The sequence below is a fragment of the Phoca vitulina genome, unplaced genomic scaffold, assembly GCF_004348235.1.
Source record: "Phoca vitulina isolate PV1807 unplaced genomic scaffold, GSC_HSeal_1.0 scaffold40, whole genome shotgun sequence".
NCBI classification, from domain to species: Eukaryota; Metazoa; Chordata; class Mammalia; order Carnivora; family Phocidae; genus Phoca; species Phoca vitulina.
Genome location: NW_022589743.1, coordinates 1,932,485 through 1,952,376, shown reverse-complemented (window position 1 = coordinate 1,952,376; position 19,892 = coordinate 1,932,485). Strand labels below are relative to the sequence as shown.

Below are 19,892 nucleotides of genomic sequence, written 5' to 3'. Positions count from 1 at the left end.
ATTAAGCGGCGGGTTTGTGAGCGGTGAATTTATCCTTCCTGGAGTTCAGAGGTTTGGGTGGGGGCAGGAAGCAGGCCCAGGGAGGAAGCAAAGAGAACTAGGGGCCCCAGGTTCCCAGCTCTGGGAGGTATGGGCCCTCAGAGAGGAGCACAATGTCCTTGACTTAGGGTGCCTGGGAGAATCATCCCGAAGCTAGTTTCAAACAGACTCTGCCTACTACATGCAATGCACATGCTAAGCCTGGTATGATCCACCTGAGCACACAACGTATGTGCCTGACCTCAGCCCCTCCCCACAGGGCACGTGCTGCCACACAGCCAACCAGCCTGGCTTGCCTCCTAGAAAGGCCTCCCCCAGGACCCAGCATGGCAGCCCCTTGCCCTGAAGCTACAGCTGAGGGTAGTATCTGGCTGGGGCTAGGGAAGGGTGTCACCCAGTGACTGTCCCCTGCCCCAGGGACAGCTTGATCACTCTCTCCTTGAGGGAGGGGTCGCCATGTAAGAGCCTACATGGCTCTTTTGGCTGAAGGCTGGGGCTGTCACTCAGCACCACAGTTCCTGCCATTCTGCCCCAGCCCCTTCCCTTAAACTCGAGTGCGTCAGAAACTTTTATTCAAGGGAGAAGATAATAAGTCAGATCTGTGTTATGTACATTCCATGTTATGTACAATAGATACTTATATGGATTATATATACATATATTATCAAGAAAAAAAATCATGTTGCCTAATTGTACTTTTCTATAAAATAAGTTGCCTATTTTTAACAACAAATGACTCAAAACTATTAACATTGGTTAAGTCGGGGTTGAGACAGAGCTTTCTCTTTTATACATTTCTCTTCTGGGGGAATTTTGCACAATCAAAATATATTATTTTTATAATTAGAAAAAAAGTAAAAGTATCTCTATAAAGGAATCAGCGCCCTCCTTCCCCAAATCCTGATTAGCTCCTAATTACTCTCCATCTTCATATTAACTCAATTCAACGTTCCAATTGGATGAGCACTCTGGAAAAGAGAGAGCATCTTCCTCTGATGGGCAATGTGCCCAGCTGTCCCCAACGTGGTCTCCAAGGCTTGGGGATGCAGAAGGTCAGATTTGGAGACCTCAGGGGATGTCCAGTCTCAAGCACAATGCCTTGACCAGTGAGTGGGTATGGGTCTGGGGAGGAGGGAGGCAGCGTAGGAACGAGACCCACATGGGGGGTGCCTGTGCCCAGACTTTGGACCCTGTGGCTCGCTCTAGACTGATCACCAGGGCCAGCCTCTTTCACCCTCAGCCCTGGAGCAGTGTGTCGAACCAGGTCTGGTCTGGTGGTCAGTGAGGTTGCCAGGCAACTGGAAGGCCAGTGGTTGCCAGGCTGATGTGGATGAGGGGCTACAGAATTCTGGCACGCTAGCCGGGAACGAAGGGGGTGGCCACAGAGCTGGGGGACACAAGTGATGTGCCAGGAAGAAGATGGAACAGGGGCCAGAATGAAGTGGGGGCAGGGATCCTCAGGGCTGCTGACTGCAGAGAAGGCAAGACCCTATCCAGGCTACCTCGGGGAGAAGAGATGCCCACATTCCCTGCCCCGATAGTTCTGCTCTCCATCCTGGCCCTCTGCGCACCTTTCCATTCTCACAGCCTTTGTAGAAAACCCCCTTGAGAAGAGAGAAAGCCCATTAGCACTTCTCTCCAGTCCTGGGCTGAGTCAACAGGGCAGAAAAAAGTGAGACATCCAGGACTTCCTGTCTACGAGGGAGATGGCAAGAGCATAAAACGGTAATCCAAGCAGAGCTCTCCAAAGCTAGGAGGGGGTTGCTGGGGGAGGCAGGGCGCACCTGGCCCCGGAGGTATTCCAGCAAGGAGCCGATGACTCCTGGCCAGAGATCAGGCAGAGGGAACCTTGAGTGGGGACAGTCAGGCAAGGATCTGAGGTTCCCAAAGGCAGTCCACAGAATGGGACAGAATCACTTGGGAGCTTTTAAAAACATTCTTTCCAGAACCCCACATTCACTGAATCCAAATCTCTGGGGGGTTGGGGCCTGGGGTTTAAGGTTTCTGGCAAGTTCCCAAGGTGATTCTGATTTGGGAATCAAGTCAGCGGCTTCTAACAGCTACTGAGGTAAGCTACCAGGTAAGGCTCGCCATGAGCCAGGCACTGTGTTTAGGATGTGCAGTATCTCCTCTCTTCTATCTTTATAACAACTCTATGATGCAGATATTGTTGTTCCATTTTACAGAGGAGAAACTGAGGCCCAGGGGATTATGCAATTTGCCCCAGGTCCCCCAGCTAGTTAGTGGCAGACTTGGAATTCACCACCAGGCTCTCAGCCCCATGCATCGAACTGTTACATTCTATTGCTTCCTCCAAAAATGTTTTGTGCCTGACGTCATGAGTTTATGATTCTGTGATTTCTCTGATGCAAGGACTTCTCTCTGGGAGCATGCTCGCAAATAAGATGCTTGGAGCAGGACGACACCTGGGGAGTTGGGGATGGATGCCTCCCACCCCCTGTCACGATGCCTGGGAGTTGGAGGGCCGGAGACTCTGGGACACATTTTCTGCCTGTCCACCGAAGCCCACCCAGCTGGCCCCAGCCCCTCTTTGCAGCCCAATCTGCTACTGGTACATCCTAATTTGGCTCCGTTCTGGGCCTGGGTGCCAGAGACGGTGGAGGAGGCACCTGAGGGTGCTCCGCCAGGACTCAGCAGGATGCCCTTGGAGGGGGCAGAGAGCTCTCCCGCTGTGGATAGTCCAAACTGTCCAGGGGAGGCAGGAGAGCGCTCATCCCTGAGCTCAGCCCTCCACGTGGGCAACGGGTCTGGAGTGCAGGGCTGTGAGGCTCTTGCCTGGCACTGACCCCATAGTGCCAAGTAAGAAAGGGATGAGGGGCCCATCAGAGGCACAAGACCTCGCTGGCAGATGAAGGCTGAGGCCAGAGAAGAGGGCCCTCCAGCAGATCATGGGGTTCAGGTCCCGCCTCAGAGCCAGCAGTGTCTCAGGTGGGGGGAAATGTCAGGCAGCCTCCCTCATTCCAGAATGCCCCTCCCAGCGTGGGAAAGCCTAAGTACCCCCAGCCCAGATCCCCAGCGGGGGTGGCCCAAACTCCCACTCTGGATCCACAAGCCCCTGGCAGGCGAGCCCAGACTCTCTCAAAGCAGCAGCCCCAGGCCCGCCGCCCCCACCAGAAGGTTCCGTGCAGACGCACACCCCTGCGCAAAGCATGTGCAGGGAGGGCCAGGGGCGGGAGAGCACATGCAGTTGTCACGGAAGCAGAAGCACACGCACTGACCTTGAAGCTCCAGTAGTTTGGCTGCTGATGGGAACAAGAGAAGACATGGTTACGCGGGGGGCTGGGAGGGGAGAGTAGGGGCGGAGGTGGGTTAGAGACCCTCTGAGTTCAGCCCTGGGACCAGGGCCCTCTGCCCTCCCAGGAACAAGAAAGAAACAGTGCCTGGTACATCCGTCCTCTCCTGAGACCCAGGCCAGCCCTGGGCAGGCTCCAGGCTCACTGGCGGGGACAAGGGAGAGCCCTTCCAGATGTTCACAAGCCACGCATTCTAGTCACGGTAACTCAGAGAATCACGGGTAGGAAAGGTGCCGAAGACCATGATATAGGGAACCCATGAGACACAGGCAGAGATGAATCAGAGCTGCGGGGTCAGAGAAGTGGCATCTGGTTGCAATGGGCCAGGGGAAACTTCCCGGAAGAGGTGACATTTGAGCTGGGCCTTGAAAAATGGGCAGCTGGAGATTGGGAGGAAAGGTGTGCTGAGCAGGGAGGACGGTATGGGCAAGTGCCCAGGGGCAGGCAGGCAGAGAGTGTGTTGAGGGAATAGTCACTAGTCCAGTCTGGCTGGGGAGCAGGGTCTGGGAAAGTAGCAGATTGGGCTGCAAAGAGGGGCTGGGGCCAGCGGGGTGGGCTTCGGTGGACAGGCAGAAAGCATCTGAGTGGAGCACAGTGGGGTCAGAAGTGGAGTCCAGGGGGTTTGATATGACAAGGAGTGGAAGAGGGAGGCTGGCGGCCAAGGCCAGGGCAGGGAGGCCCGTGTACCACAATGGACCGGAATTACAGAGCCCAGTGGACAGGTACCAGTCGCTTCACAGTACTGGGCAATGAATGGGGAGCCAAGGGAAGCAAGAGGAGCTGTAGAGACTGGGAATGTGGGCAATGTCCTAGAGCCAGATAGAGAGAGAGGAAGACTCCTTGTATCCCCAGAGTAGGGGACTTCAGGTTCCTCCTCATTCACAATAACCTAGGGTCACCCTGTCTTCCCGAGAGACCAGAAGGCCCTTGCAGATGGCTAAGGCCAAGGAAGGAGGCCCAGAGGCTGGGCTGGTTCTTGGCAAAGCTGAGGGCACCCTGCTGACCGGTGCCGGCCTCAGCAGGAAGACAGAGGCAGCAGATGGCCTGGCACTGGGGTGCCTGGCACAAGCAGACAAAATTCCCAGGCCTCAGAGCCACTGGCAGAGAAGAGGGACGCTGAGGGTCCCTGATAGGGGAAGGACATCACAGAGGGGTATCCTGTGCCACCTGAATGCTTTCATGGCAGAGAGGAGTTGGACAGGGGCTGAGTCGAGGGGCCCTGCTGGGATGGAGGCTTTACTTGAGTTAGACCTTTAGGGTGGAGGTGATGCCAGGTTTGGGCTGGGATGAAGAGGTTGGCTCACCAGGGCCTTCCCCATCTGAGCTACAATTCTCACCTCCTCCCCGACTCCCCGCTCTCCCCCTCCTCCCCCCCCCGCCCCCGCCATTGGCTCCAAAAGACACAAAAGATAGTCACATGCCAAGCAAGGGAAGGGGACAACAACATACCCCAGCCAATGCCTAGAACAATCTATGGACACATGCCACCCCCATGGGTGCCAGGGGATGCCCACAGGGGCCGAGGGGAGGGGAGGCAAGAGGCTGGAGTAGCGGGCCCTAGCCACAGCTGTCTGTGGCCTTGGGACGGGGAGGAGGAGCAGAAGGAGTGGACACGCGGGTGGGGGTGGGGGCCGACAGAGCCAGGCACAGGGCACGGGAAGGTTTCTGATGAGACTTGTGTCTGCAGCCCTGGCAGCGACGGCTGGCTCTGCAGAGAAGGCCACTCCAGCGCCCCGGAGCACGCAGGCCCCGAGCCGAGCCGAGCGCAGACTCTCAGACACCCTCAGATAAGGACATCGCCAGAGATACCACCCAGAGCGACAAAAACACACGCACAAAGGGACCCAAGCACTTGGAGAGAAGCCCTCCATGGTCAGAAACAACCCCAGAAACTCAGAGACAGAGAGTTTCATACAGAGACCAGCCCCGCTCATGCACGAACACGCATCCCCCACCGGACCCTGACTTGCTCACATACACTCCGACTCCGCTCACAGAAACGCAGGTACCATTCCCACACGCCCTAGCCTCCCCCAGAGTCACAGAAACCCATAGAGACATAGATCCCATTCACACATTGTACACACACACACACACACACACACCCCAGCTGCAGAAACACAAAACAGTACCCGCACAGTATACACACAAAGAGAAAGTCTCATCCCTCCTTCCCTCCACTAGCCAGTCATAGTGCCTCTGGACATGTCAGCGGCAGCAACCGTCCCATGCCGATGATACCCCAGACATCAGGCGTTGGAGAGGTTAACTCCTGATCCAAGAGGCAGAAGATCCCCCACCCCACCCAGCCCCCAGTGTCAATACATCGGACTCAGGATGTGCTAATGGCTGAAGCCACCGGGCCTCGGGGGCCTGGCCACAGCCACGCTAGCTGTGCCCTGAGCCTGGGCCTGCCTCCGACTTCTGAGGCTGGGCACATCCATGGGACGGTCAGCCCCGGAAGGAAGGGGTCACTAGCTGGGGACAGGAGAGAGGACTGGGTAGCCTTAGTGCCACGGGAAAGCCAGGCAAACCCCCCTAGAGGGTAACAGTGGAAGAGTAGTTGCATTTGTGCTTGACAAACGGGGTGAGGCTGAGATCAGACTTCTGAGACTTTGGGCTCTGGCCCGTACAGCGCACTGAGTAGATCCTAGCCCCTCTGGCCTCTCTGGAAAGCGGGAGGAAAGATCTCCTTTTATGTTAGTCCCACCAGGAATAAGACACATAGTCTCCTGGCAACTCAGTGTCCTTGGGGGGGGGGGGGTGGGAGACGACAGTGTCGGGAGAAGTCATTAGGAATGCCGTCCATCCTCTGTCTCTGTCTCTTTCCAGGGTGTTAAACCCAAGGGACAGCCTTGGGTCACTGAGAGCAGAGGGTTCCTCCCCGTTTGCTAAGATGAGGTTCTCCCCATCCAACCTCCTCACCCTTTTCCTGGTTGTCTGTTCCTCCTGTGTACCTAACGAAATGCCTGGGTATGTAGTAGGCCCTCAACAAATATTTGACCATGAATGAATGCAAAGAGAAATAGGCCCAGCCCATAGGAGGACGGGTATGTCTCTGAATACTCTTCTCTGGCACGGCTCCCGCCATCCCCTGGCACCCAGCACTGCTCAGCCTTCTGGGCCTTTTCCCTGGGAGTTTCCCAGCACCAGAAACCCCCTGGAAGGAGGGCAAAGGGCAGGAAGGGCCCAAGAGAGGTCTGGCCCCTCACCCCCAGCAAACACCTCCGATACCCTCTCCCATACTCAGGGAGGGGTCTCCCCTTCCCAGAGGACCGTGGGAACGTGGAAGAAAAGTTTGAATGGGAGAGCCCTTGCCAAGGGTAATCACTTGTAGGAAAGAATCTTACAGGAGCAGGGGGACAAAATGAGAGGTGTTCTAAAGGATTCGAATTGGAAGCCAACCATTCACTCTCTAGGGACCAGGCTTTCAGAAATGAGGGAGGGGGAGCTTCTCAGAGACCCAAGAAAGCAAGGCCAGGGAGTCCTCAAACTCCCTGGTGAGAAGAGGAAATAGCATCTTCCCTCTGGGGCTGAGGAGTTAACCCCCGCCCTTCCCCACCCTAAGCGCTCTTAGTGGGGTTCTTCCCTCCCCTTGCAGCTGATCCTTTTCTCCCCGACGAGCCCTGGGAGGGGCGGGGCTGTGCCCCCCCCCCCCCCCCCCCCCGCCCCGGGAATCCGAGCGCAGGCCAGCCGAGGTCTCTCCCCTCCTCGGGCAGACGTCCCCAGCTGGCTAGGTGAGTGGCGTGATCCCTCCTTGACCTCGAGCCCCGACGACGCATCCTCCAGGGAGGGAGGACCACCAAATCGGTCGCACCTCCGGCTCCTGAATCCCCCCGGCTCCGCGTGCCCCGGCGCACACACCCACCTCTCAACTCCTGTGAACACGCGTCCACGTAAACAGCCGCCCCCCCAGGCTGGGGCTACCTAACGTGCCCCCGCGTGGCCAGCCTCCCACCACGACGCACGTGCACGACCCTCCCCTCAGGGGTGCCCAGCGCCACCCTCACCTCCTACCCCTCCCCAATGCAGAGTGCGTGGGGGGGGGGCGCTGCGGGACCTGCGCGGCGCCGGGGGGCAAGGGCGCACCCCAGGAAGGTCATGCCTTTCCGAGGTTGGGGGAGGGGGCGCCCGCCGCATTTTGGGGGGACGGCCCACGCGGAAGGCGGCGAACGCGGTGGGGGGAGGGGGGCGTTTCTCGGGGACCGGGAACCGCAACGGCCTGCGCGCCTCCCACCCCCGGACCGCCCCTCCGAGCAGCGGAGCTGGCCCCCATCTCCGTGCCCCGCCGCCCGCGGAACCCCAGGCGGCGGCCCCGGCCCCCGCAGCCGCTCCTCCTTACCTGCGGCCACAGGTGTACGCGCGGGGGGCCCCCAGCCCCAGGTCCCGCGTCGGGCGGGAGAGGGAGGGCGGCCCCCTACTCCCACCCGCCCCGGCTCTCCCCTCCCCCGGCCGCCTCCGCAGCCGCCGCCGGTGCCCTTTGCTGCAGTGCGAGAGCCGCCGCCGCCGAGCCGGCCCGGGCCCCGGTCGCCCCGGTAACCGCGACTCCACCTGGCGCTGCGCGGCGCGCCGCCGAGCACATCCCCTCTCCGGCCCCCTCCCCTGGCGCGGCCCCGCCGGCGCAGCCCCGCCGAGGATCAGCGGAGGCTGGTGGCTGCGTCGCCGCGGTCACCCGATACGCCGGCCCGCCGCCCGGGACTCGGGTTGCAGAAGGAGGGGGGGAGGTTAGGCCGCCTGCTGGAAGCGGGGGAGGGGCTGCGGCTTGGAATCTAGCCTCTGGTCCTCTCCCAGGGTCCTCTTCAGCCTCCCACTCCCAAAGGTCTGGCCTAGGGTGGGGGGTGGGGGGGGAGGAGAGTGTCCTGTCTCCCGACCTGTCACCCTCCGAGATCATGGCCTCTCCCCATCAGGGTCTCAGGGGCCACCGCCCCCCTCCTCAGCTCTCCTGTGACTCAATTCCCAGCCAAGTCTGGGAGGCCTAGGATGCCTGAGCTTCCCTGATGGCCTCTGATCCTGCTCTGCTGTGCAACTCTGGCATTTGCTGACCCTCTCTGATCCTGCACTTTACATAAAGGAGTTTCAGATTCAGCCATGGAGAAGTGTGATAAGCACCAAGCAGCGAGTGATGACAAAATCCTATGAACGGCCACTTTCCTCTGTAATCACAAAGCCCTGGGGCCAGGGTCTCCTCACACTCATAAGGAATTTCTCCCAACAGGGCAAATACCAGATGCAAACAGGCCTAGAGCCCCATGACCTGGGACAACTGAGCTCACCAAGCTCATCCTCACGCCTTTCCGTCACCGCAACCATATCTAGTGCCAAGACACATCATCTGGAGAGGGCCTCCGTATGCCCCAGGCACATCACACCTGTCTGCTGCCCCATCACCATCCCCGTCGCAGCCCTGTTTTGGTCTCCACGTGCACTTGGCCACTCAGGACAAGTCTGTTCCATTTGCCGTCCAGCCCTGGGGGGCAGACACATCTTTGTTCCCCGAAGTGCAGTCAAGATGGGGCTGAAAGCCAGGAAGAGAAGTGGGCGGAATGCCCTGTGGGTGATGCCAAGCGTGCCAATCTGTTGCCAGACTTGAGTTACGCTCCGCTAAAACGACCGTGCTCTGGAGCCTTGTCCTCTCCTAGGCTGTCACGTCTTTCCTTCTAATTCTCCTTGAAAAAGTCAAGCCTTGCTGCCTGTCTCCAGCGGCAGGAGGGTGTGTGAGGAAGTGAAGCTGGTACCCATGCTACCCCTTGGATTCCCTGTTTCTACATCTCGTCTGCCTCCTACAGCTGGACACCCTCAAGCCAAGGCCCCCCTCAGGGTGTGCCCCCTCCCTGGCTGCAACTCAGACTCCCTTTTCCTTCCTCCCTGTTGGGGCCCCAGATGCCTATTTTTCTCCCATGGCAATGTCCAGGCCTGAGCTGGGAGCCCAAGCCCTGCCTAAGTGTACCCCTGTCTAAGCTGAGATCCGTCTTCCCATCAGGGGAAACTGAGGCTTGATGAGGATTCAAGGAACAAATTCAGAACAAATGGCTAGATGCCAAAGTCCTCTACAAATTGGAAACTAAGCCTTGAACATACCAAGAAGGGTGATAGACATTGTGAAGAACTTCCTGATGGTAAGACCTCAGGGGAAGGCTGGGTCGGCTCAGAGATGGAAAGGTAGCGTGAGGTGGGGGGTATGGGAGTGAGGTGGCCTACGGTGGGGGTGGGAACGGAGTACAGAGCAAAAGAGTCTCCTGAAAGCCGATGGGATGAGGGTGGGGTAGGTACTCCTGTTTAAAGGAGAAAAGAATCCAAAAAAAATTTTTTTTCAAAACCTGAGTATTCCCCCTCAAAAAATTCCTTCCCCAAAGCCAAACCTTTGCGGAGGCAGTGGTAGGAATTAGACAATCGGGGAGAGTACAGGGCATAGGAGTCTCCTGGAATGGGGGGGGGGGGGCTCTTACATAAGAGAAAGGGATGCAAAATTAAAATCCTAGATATCCCCCCTCCAAAAAAAAAGTCTTCCCCAAAGCCAAACTCCGCCAGGGGCTTGGGGGGCCTGGGGGCAGTGGGTGACTCACCTGGGCCGGCTGGCCAGCCCCGGACGGGGCGGAGTCGCCATGGAGGTGGGAGCAGAGGGAGCTGAGGAGGCACACGGGGTCCACGGTCCAGCCGCCAACCTGTGTGTGCGAAGGGGGGGACACCCCATTAGGGGGAGCGGGCAGGAGCCGCTGGGGGACTGTGACGGGGCGGGGAGGGACATTCCTGGGACAAGCTTTGGCAGAGAGCTCACACCCCAGAGGGACCTGCAACACTCGCTAGTCCCTTCCCGAGGCTGGATCTCTAACGAGAGCCCCTGGGCTGTTTCTGGATGTTTCTCTTCTGTCCGACTGGGGGCTCTCTGAGCCCAGGAGAAGGCCTCCTCCATCAGATACTCCTGAATTCCTTTTCTTCACTTCTTGACAGGCTCCCTGTGCACTTTGCCAGGGAGCCGTTCCTCACCTGTCTGCTCTTCCAGCTCCTCATTCCCTCCGCTCTGAAGATGTCACCTCCTACCTCACAGAGACGGGAACCATTCCGCAGGGGTCCTCACCTCCCTGTGCCTTTGCAGTGACAGCACCTCCTTCTTCCCTGTCAACTCCCACCCCGGGGCCACACCACACGTAAGGCTTGAAACCCATCACCTCCTGATTCCCCCAGGACCTTTTCCCCCGAGGCCCTCGCCCCCCCCTCGGCATCCCCAAATTCATTCATCTTCATTCATTCCACTGCCATTCACCCAGCCGGCACTACCCTTAGGCGCCGGGCCCTCCCCGGCCAGGGAACCGCTGTAGGTCCTACCCACTCACACTCTTAACGGAGGGAATGAATGAGTGAATGAACAAAGGAATGAATTTGTGAGCGAATTGCTGTGCTTTGACTCATCTACTAAGTATTTGCTGAGTGTCTATCTGTGCAGGGGACCATGCCAGACCTTCTGAGGCCCTCCAGCGCACCCACACCTCCCCTCTCAGGCCTGCTGCCCCCTGAGGCCATCACCCCCGCTGTCTTCATCTTTTTATGGCCAAACCTCCCAGACCGATCTGCGCCCGTCGTGCTCTCTCGCCACCTCCAATTTCCTCAACCCCTGAAACGGGCCATTACCTCGCCACACCACGAGAGATGAGGGGTATCCTCTGGACCCACAGATCCCAGCCAGTCCTGATGGCTCTTTCTCTCTCTCTCCCCCTCACCTCGGGCTGACTTCTGAAGTGCAGGTCATCCTCCTCCTGGGCCTTTCTCCTCTTCCTCATGATGGGAGAGAATGTTCCTGGCTCCTCCTTCCCACTGTCATGGCCTTCTCCCCAGTCAGACTCCATTCTGCCCTGGTGGCCCCACTTATGCCCCGGTGGCCCCGCTTATGCCCGGGCGGCCCCGCTTATGCCCTGGGTCCCACTGCCATTCTGCCTTGATCAGCACACTCGATCTCCTCCCGAAGCTGTTGTCCCTTCAGAGTCCTGGGCTGTACATACGGCGCGCCTAATGGGCATCCTGGTCAATGTTCTCCCTGCTCTGCAAACTCACCTCCCATATTCCTGTCTCCCATCCTCCAAATGTTTCCTTCCCACCCCCTTATTTCTCCCCTAGGCACCGATATCTCCCTGCTACCGAGGTTTTCTGTCTTTGGCTCCTCGGTCCAGTCAGCAAACAAGCCTTGCTCAGTCTTCTCTCCAGTCCCCCATCCCTTTCCCTTCATCTCCCTAACACACTCTCTTCCTCCTCTCCTCCTCTGCCTCCCCCCCCATTGCCCCCTCCTATTCACCACCCAAAAACAACCACAGCCCTCCTAGCCACCACCATCTGGCCCCACTTTTCCAGTCTGCCCCCCCATCTCCCACTGCCTCCCACCCTGAGCCTTCAGCACCAGCCAGGTGGGCTCTGTACCTGCCCCCAGACGACTCAGGACCATGCTCACCTCTTATATCCCAGCTTCTAAAATAGCATTCTCTTCCTCGATGCCCATTCAGACCCTTTTCATCCTTCTAAGCCTAGTTTAGGTACCTCTTCCTCCAGGAAGCCTTTCCTGACCAGGCCTGCCTACTGGGTCTTCCCTTCTCTAAACCCCCTCCCAACTGACTGTGCCCCTCCTACTTCAGTGTAAGCATCCTTTCACCCCCTCCAGATCACAAGTGTCCCTGCCCCCTCTTCCCAAGCCAGAGCACATAGAAGGAACCCAAGAAGAGGGGCTCCCTGAGGGTGAGGGCCATATCTCCATCTGCAACTCTCCCTTATTCCAATCAGAACTCTGCTCCCAGGAGGACTCGGAAGCTGGGAAAAGGCAAAAGCAAGACAGAACTGGAGGTGACATCAGGGGGGAAGTGCGCCAATGTGTCCTTGTCCCTGCTGTGACAATAGGAGTGGGGACACTCTTCCCCTTTCCCAGCCACACCCAGCAGCCCCTGGAAAGGGGGATGGAGCAAAACAGGTGTGGGAGCAGGGACTGACACCCCCAGGCCCGACTGAAATAGTGTGGATGGGATGTACCACCCTCCCCTCCTCTGCCTCTCCCCGAGCGGACGAGGCCTGGGTCTCCTAGGCCATCAAGGCATCTCACCAATGTGGGACTGTAGGCAGAAGGCTTGTCCCAAGAAAGAACTTTCCTACAGACAAGAAAGTCATACTTGGATGGAGAGGTACATCCAGGAACCCAAGGATTTGGGAGAGGTTTACAAGGGAAGCATCCCACCCCAGATAGAAGGAGACAGGCCCTGGTCCAGAAGCAGGCACCCTGACTCCTCTGTAAGCCTTACTGATGGCAGGAGAGAAACCAAGGCAGCGTCTAGGTCAAAGTCACACAGCGAGTCTTGGCAGGGGTGGGGGGACAGGGAGGGAGGAGGTAAAGGCCCCAGGAGTTCTGGGCTCTGTTCTTAAGGGGCTCGGGGCACAGCAGATCCAGCCTACTGAGGCTCCCAAGAGGGCCGTGTCACAGAGGGGCCACCCCGGGAGTCTCAGCTCCAGGCGGGACGGACCTTCAGGCTGGGAACAGTCAGTCCCCAAGACGGTCCCCTCCTCCTCCCCACCACTTCTTTGGCCTCCAGGACAACTTTCCTGCCCGTCAGCCCAGTCCAACCGCCCCTCTGCCTCTTTGCTCCATCCAGTGCTCCCAACTCCGGGACTGCAGGCAGAGGTCAGGAAGCTGAGCCCCCATTCCCTTCCTCCCCAGACTCCAGAAAAGGCCAACCAGGGCGACTCCCTGACTCCCCCTCTGTCGGGCTCTCTCCTCAGACGCCCCACCGAATCAGGGCCCCGGGGGCAGGGGAGCACGGGGCAGACCCCTCCCCAGCCCACAGCCGGCCCCCACTCACCTGCTCACGCATCCTGTCCTGCTGGCCCCGCAGGGCCAGGGCGTGCTGGGGGTACTTGTTCTTCAGGTGGTCCATGAAGGCATCGCGCTTGCGGTCGGCGTCCGCCTTCTGGAGCCCGCTGAGCGCCTCCAGGCTCTGGGCGGCGATCACCGTGTGCCTGCGCTCCGACGTGTGCACCAGCCCCACGTTGGAGAAGCGCCGGCCCCCGCCGCCCGCGCCGCCCCCGCCCCCCAGGGTCCGGTACTCCCGCGGGTACTCCGCATCGTCCGCAGACAGCATGGGGGGGCTGCTCCGCTCCGGATCTGCGAGAGGGGAGAGGGGGCACGGCGGGGTCACGGGGCGCCCGGCCTGGGGCTGCCCAGCCCTCACCGGGGGTCACTGCGGGGGGACGGGGGGGAGCGGGGGACGGGCAGGCCTAACTCGGGGCAAGAGGCGCCAGGCTGAGATGAGAGGGGCTGTCCACCCCCCAACTAGGGGACCGAAGAGGCAGCAGGGGGAGGGGCTCCAAGGAAGTTGGGGGGCAAGGGCAGGGTCCGGCTTCGTGCTCTGGCTTCGTGCTCTTCTTCGTTTGGAAGGGTAATGACTGCAGGTGAGGTGCTGTTTTTTGAGGCCAAGGAGAGGTTGGAAGCAGGGGTCCTGAACATCTCTAGCCATGCATCCCCTTCCTCCTTCCTACGGCTGGTGTGAACAGGTGAGGGAAGGGGCGTTTCCTTTAGATGGTTCCTGAAAGATGTGGAAAGGAGCCTGCCCAGTCTTCCTTTCATGAGCATCCTCTAAGGAGAGGTGTGTGTGCGTGTTGGGGGCAGGGGGAGACCCAAGCCTCCCCCCTCAGACTAGAATGTCCAGGACACACTTGTCCTAAAGGCTGGGACTGGCTTGGAAAGGGGCCAGGACTAGGATACCGGAGGCAGGAGTAATGATGGCAAGGAGATGGAGGCCCAAGGTCTGGGGCATGGGACCCTCCCTTTTCCCTCCCTCCCCAGAGACAGACAGATGGACAGACAGGGGAGGCTGGGCACAGAGAGGACAGTGAGAGAGAGATGGATTTGGGACAAACTCAAAGGAGAAAGAAAGCAGACAGAACAGCTCAAGCCCTCCCCCCGGAACCCTCCCCTCCCCCTGCCCTCCTTTTCCTCAGTCTCCCCTCCCAACACACACACACACACACACACACACACAAGTTCAAGACCTTTAAGGGACGCACAGGGGACAAAGGACAGTACAGAAGCAGAAAAAAAGAGAAGGCCGGGGGTTGAGGTCCCCATGCAGAATTCTGAATCCTTTTCCCATATGCCCACCATCCCTGAGCTCCTAACCTCACCAGGCCCAGCCCTGCTGTCTCCCACCCTCCAGCCTCAAAGTTGACTTTTCCACAGCCCAGTAGGGGACAGGGTTCCAGAGTGCCACCCATGCCAGGCATGGTGTCACCCACAGCAGGTGCCAGGTGTCTCCCCATTGGGAGACAAACACAGTCTCCCCAGCATACCCCCAGCCCCACCATCCACCAGTCTCAAAGCCGCACCCCCCAAGTATAGCCTAGGTCCAGGGCCGTCGGGCACTGCAGCAGACAAATGCACCCCCACACAGGGGCTGACTCGCAGGGCCAAGTGGGGCAAAGAGGAGGCTGGGGATTCTGGGACCCAGCCATGTTCCATCCAGTTGCCATGCCTCATTGGTCCCCTTCCTCCACACATCCACCGTGCATTAGGCCTGCTGCCAGGCCTCAGTCACCTCCTGTGAGCCACAGGGGGAAAGAAGAGATTCAGCCACATTTCAGGAAAAGCCACCCCTCACCCAACACACACACACACACACACACACACACACACACGCCTCCTGAGCCTGTGGCTGAGGCATGTAGATCTGGGGGACAGCCTTTGAGGACCCAGCACCTCCCACCAAAACTAAGGGAAGAATCGCTTCCACAGACACCGAGTTCCATGGCTTCCAAAGGCCTGACTGACCGCCATCATCATGGCCATCAATACCCTTTTGGGGGGCGGGGAGGGTTATCATTGTGGCCCCATTTCAGAGATGGGGCTGCCGAGGTTAGGGAAGTCCAGTGACATGCCCAAAGCCACAGTGAGTGGTAAAGGCTAGATTTGACCCCAATATTTATTAGGTTGGCCTCATCCCCTCCCACCACACTTTCTCACCAACGTCTATTGACAGAACAATGGCATCACCACAGGGCACTAGGTGTTCGTCTCTGTTCATCTGCCCCCTCTCCAGCCTGGCACTGGGTCTCAGGTCCCTCCTGCCCCCCCCCCCCCCCAGGCATCTGTCCTTCTCGCTGCAGTCATCATCCTCCGGCATGCTTCCCAAAGTGAGGTCCAGATACACAAGAATGGACCTTGGGAGGGACACTGTTTCACAGTTTAATACTTATACCTTTATTTTCATAAGGATTAGGAAAACCCCAAATAGAAGATCCAACCACTGATTTCATGGATATCATTTCTTGGGAAGGTAAAGAGATAAGGTTTCCTTTTAAGTAAATTTATTTAGGTTCAAAGGGAGTTAAGGAAAAACATTGAGTTAATATGGTGCAGAGGGTCCCTGACCTGGAGGAAATTCTCAAAGATGGCCCTTGATTGAGTGGGGCTGGGAACCCTGGGACCATTGTCTTGAAGGCCTAGTCCCTGCCCTTGAGGAGCTTGGTGGCAGTCCAGGGTCCCAGTGAATGTGGCTGGAAAGGAGTCACCTGAATAATCATCCAGGAGGAGAGGCTAAGATGGGGGTGCTCTAGGCACCGGAGAAATAGCCCCAACCAGAGTCAGGGGGCTGCCTCCCATGACCCTTAACCTCTCTCTTCCACTTACTCTCAGCACCTGTGGAGATTTGCATTAGGTACAACTGAACAGGAGGAGACCCCTCTTTGCCCAGGCAGGAGCGGATTCTGCCCGCCTGCTTTGCTGCTGTAACCCCAGGTCTAGAGTCTGGCCCAGCCCAGCCGGAGCCAGAGGGATCTCCTTCCTTGTGCCCGACAGCCAGGCTCACAGTGCCCTCTAAGGGCTCTGGACACACACAGGTGCAGGGGACAGGTCTCCAATTCTCATCTCGCACCCCCCCCCCCCGCCCTTCTGCCCTCTGGGAGCCAGAAGAGCTGCTCATCCCCATCCCCACCCTCCGTGCTGGCACCTCCTTCCCTGGTTCCTAGTGGGAGATCTCAGCAAGTTTGGGCTGGGGCAGAGAGCAGCAGGGACTGGGGGAGATCCAGGGGTCATGTTGGTTCAAGCGGCAAGGCGAGGCTGGCAAGGAGGGGTCCGGGCTGCTAGAGCGCTCAGTGGAGGGGACCGTGGACGGGTTCTTGCAGCCCTATTTATGACTGCAGTCTCATAAATCCCACTGCGGGCGCGGCGCTGGGAGTGGGGGAGAGTAAAGCCAGGACTGTCCCTGCCTTCTTGGGGTCAGGGCTCAGCCCTCAGGTGCCCAGGCATGGGTGGAGGGAGGAGGCAGGGGTGAGGCAGGAGCTGGATTCTGGAGGGTGGCAGAGAGAGGGGCAGGAGGGGCAGGAGAGACAATCTGCTAACTCTGAGGGGTGGTAGGAAGGAGGGGCTTGGATTTGCAAAGCTCTAGCATCTCTTTAAGAACCTTTGAGATCCTCAGCTTTATTTAACAAAGACAGAAACTAGCTGGGTGGGGGTGGGTAGGGGGGAAGAGGTGAGGCTCCTGCTCTGTGCTTATTTCACTCCTTTCTGCAGGGCCCCAGGGGACTGGGAGGACTGACCTGGGCTTCTGGGCTGCAGGGCCATCCTATTACCCTTAGGAGAAGGAGGCCCGTGGGGCTCAGAGGACTCAGGCATGAGCTTCTGTCTTTGAGTCACAGGCACTCGAGGTCAGTGCACTGGGAGGAAAAGAACCCCAGGCCAGAGACACCCTGGGTTTCAAGTCAGCTCCTTCCCTGAGGGACCCTGGATTAGCCTTTCATTTAGTTACTCATTCAGTCAACAAATCTCTTCCCTCTCGGAGCCTGAGGGCACTAATCTGTAAAATGGGGATGTTCCCCTCTAAACCCTGCCCCTGTCTCGCAGGCCTTGAGAAGCTGGCAAGACGACGGAGGAGAAAGTGTGTTGTTTTGAATTAAAGGCACTCCTGGCACATCGGCTCCTGGGCCCCAGCAAGACAGGCTTCCAGCCACCACTGAGTCCCCAGAGCGGCCCTGACCCTCCCCAGACTGAGCAGCCCAGGGAAAAGTGCCAGAGATCGATTCCAATCTAGCAAGACCAGGCTCTGGACACCCTGGCCCTGAGCAGACCAACGCTTCCCGTTCAGTGGCAGGGACGGTGAGGCGTCCATATGGGCAGGGGTCTTGAGGGGGTGGCAGAGGGGACAGATGGGACAGAGAGGCCTTGAGGGGGTAAGCAGGGACGTGGGAATTGAAGGTGAAAAGAAGGGCAGGTGGCTCTGAGGGAAGGGGAAGGGGTGGGGAGGCCGCGGAGGAGGAACCGAGCTGGGGTACACTGGGGAAGGGAGGTTGGCACTGAAGGCCCCTGAGAGATGGAGGCTGGGGGAGCCGGAGAGAGAGGTTGGGGTCAGAGGAGTTACCATCTGTCCAAGGTCACCCAGGTGTGCAAGGCCAATCATAACTGTCTTGTCGGAGATCCAAGCCCCAGAGAAGATGCCCGAGACTGGTGCAATCCAGCTCAGAATGAGGGGGGCGGAAAAGTGGGGAAAGGGGGTTCTGTCACCCTCAGCTCAACCTTCCCAGCCTGGGCCCCGGGCGAAGGGACACACACCTGAGGCTGGGGTGACAGGAGGAGGTGGGCGCCCCCCAGTGGCCGGCCGAGGATAAAGGCGCAGGCGCTTGGGAAGACAGCGACAATGTTCCGCCAGTTCCAAATTCCACCTTTATTTATGAGCCTGATTTATTTTTATCCTCCTCTGCATTTTTTTACATGAGATCACTGTAACTCATGATGAGAATGAAGATCCCCAAGTTTTAGTGACACCATCTCATTAGCCACCAAGCCCACCCCACCTCGTGTCTTTACCCCAGATGTCACTATTCTGTCCTCTGGCTGCCACTGGGCAACATTCACACATGACATCATCTTCAGAGGAAGGGAATGTGGAGAAGAGGAAAGGGGGGGGAGAGGGAAGAAGAGCAAGGAAGGGGAGGAAGTGGACGGAAGAAAAAGGAAGCTACAAGATCCAGAAAAGAGAGGTCTCTCTCTGGGGCCCCGTCTGTGAGGACCCCCAGCTCAAGACCCAGAGTTTAGGTCCCTGTCTCCCTGTCCCCACAGAGATCAGGAGGTTGGATGAGGCCTGAGAAGGCTCCCAGTGTGCCCCATCCATCGCCTGGGCTGAGATGGGGGCTGGGCACCAGCTCAGGGAGCTCACAGATCCCCGGGGCTAGATCCCGTGAGGCCCGCAGGCAAAAGGCAAGAGAAGGGGTGCACGGAGATTGCTGGAAGAGTGGAGGGCCTGGCTCAGACCCTAAAGTGCTTTACACACACACACACACACACACACACACACGCACATGCAGCTCGAGGCTCCCCCTGCCGCCCCACATCCCCGCCCCCATCTGCAGCCAAACAAGAGGAGTCCAAGTCACCCAGGAGGAGCCCCGAGGCGGCTGCCACCCTCAATTGTGCCTGGCAGCTCCATCCTGCTGGGTGCCTGCCGCAGTCAAGAAGAACACTGTGCTGGGAGGTCAGAGGCCAGAGGACAAAGGTCAAGCTTGGCAGAGGGTCCAGGAACCTGGCGCAGGTGAGGTGATCATCACTTGCCCCCCCCCCCCCGAAGGAGGCGGCCTCTCTGTCTTTGGGCGCCCCTGGCTCTGTGCTCCTCGCATGCCCGTGGCCCTCAGCCCCCGCTGTCTGTCTGTAGGTCCCTGGAGCAGAAGCCCATCTGTGTCTGTTTTCCAAAACCATCTTTTCCGCCCCATACCACAACAACCAAGGTCATTTTCCAGGCAATTGCCTTTCTGTAAACATTCCTGTGTAATATCCCCCCAAATTGCTAATGCCCAGCGCCCTGTTGAGTCTCCTTGTCACTCCAACCAGAGCCTCGGAGGTGGGGGCAGCCACGGGAAGAAGGGTGATTGGAGGGGAAGAGGGAGCTGGACTAAGGTTGAGGGACAGGGCTTCATGTCCAGTTCCTGGCCCAGAGTGGGGGCCAGGAACCCCACACCTCAGGACAGCCTCTCTGGTCAGAGAGGATGGGGGCGGGAAACCCATGAGAAGGAGGCCTGGGAGGGAAGGGAGCCATCTGGAAAGCATGGAGCAGATGGTAAGACAATAAAGGTGACTTCCTGGGGTGCCTGGGTGGCTCAGTTGTTAAGCGTCTGCCTTCGGCTCAGGTCATGGTCCCAGGGTCCTGGGATCGAGCCCTGCGTTGGGCTCCCTGCTCGGCGGGAGGCCTGCTTCTCCCTCTCCCACTCCCCCTGCTTGTGTTCCCTCTCTCGCTGTGTCTCTCTGTGAAATAAATAAAATCTTAAAAAAAAAATAAAGGTGACTTCCTGGTGCCTAGGAGCAGGGGCACTAGGGAGGCAGGGGCAAGGCCAGGCAAGCTGTCATCCCCGGGTCCCTGGGGAAGGTGGGCTCTCCTCCCCACCCCCACTGCCAGGTGTCAGAGGGAGGACAGAGAAGTGGGAGGAGGCCAGGTGGAGCCCATCCCCCCTAGATGGACCACCGCTTGGACACTGCCGTAGTGCAGAGAAGGTGGGCAAGGCAAGAGCATGTCAGAGGCAGGGCAGCCCTTGGCT

General features: G+C 58.6%; 1 protein-coding gene across 5 annotated transcripts in view; it reads right to left on the bottom strand.

Moving 5' to 3' along the window:
• The window catches only part of SRCIN1 (SRC kinase signaling inhibitor 1), a 65,056-nt gene that overhangs the window by 27,341 nt on the left and 17,823 nt on the right, over positions 1 to 19,892 (bottom strand). For 2 of the 5 annotated variants that reach the window (XM_032428504.1, XM_032428505.1), the window contains 3 exons: positions 13,181 to 13,482; positions 9,917 to 10,015; positions 3,279 to 3,302 (listed from right to left, as the gene is read on the bottom strand). In XM_032428504.1, the coding sequence (XP_032284395.1) occupies positions 3,279 to 3,302; positions 9,917 to 10,015; positions 13,181 to 13,482 (425 nt within the window). Of the gene's footprint in view, positions 1 to 3,278; positions 3,303 to 7,695; positions 7,785 to 9,916; positions 10,016 to 13,180; positions 13,483 to 19,892 lie in introns of those variants that run through there. The other 3 variants (XM_032428506.1, XM_032428507.1, XM_032428508.1) reach the window with 3 other exon arrangements.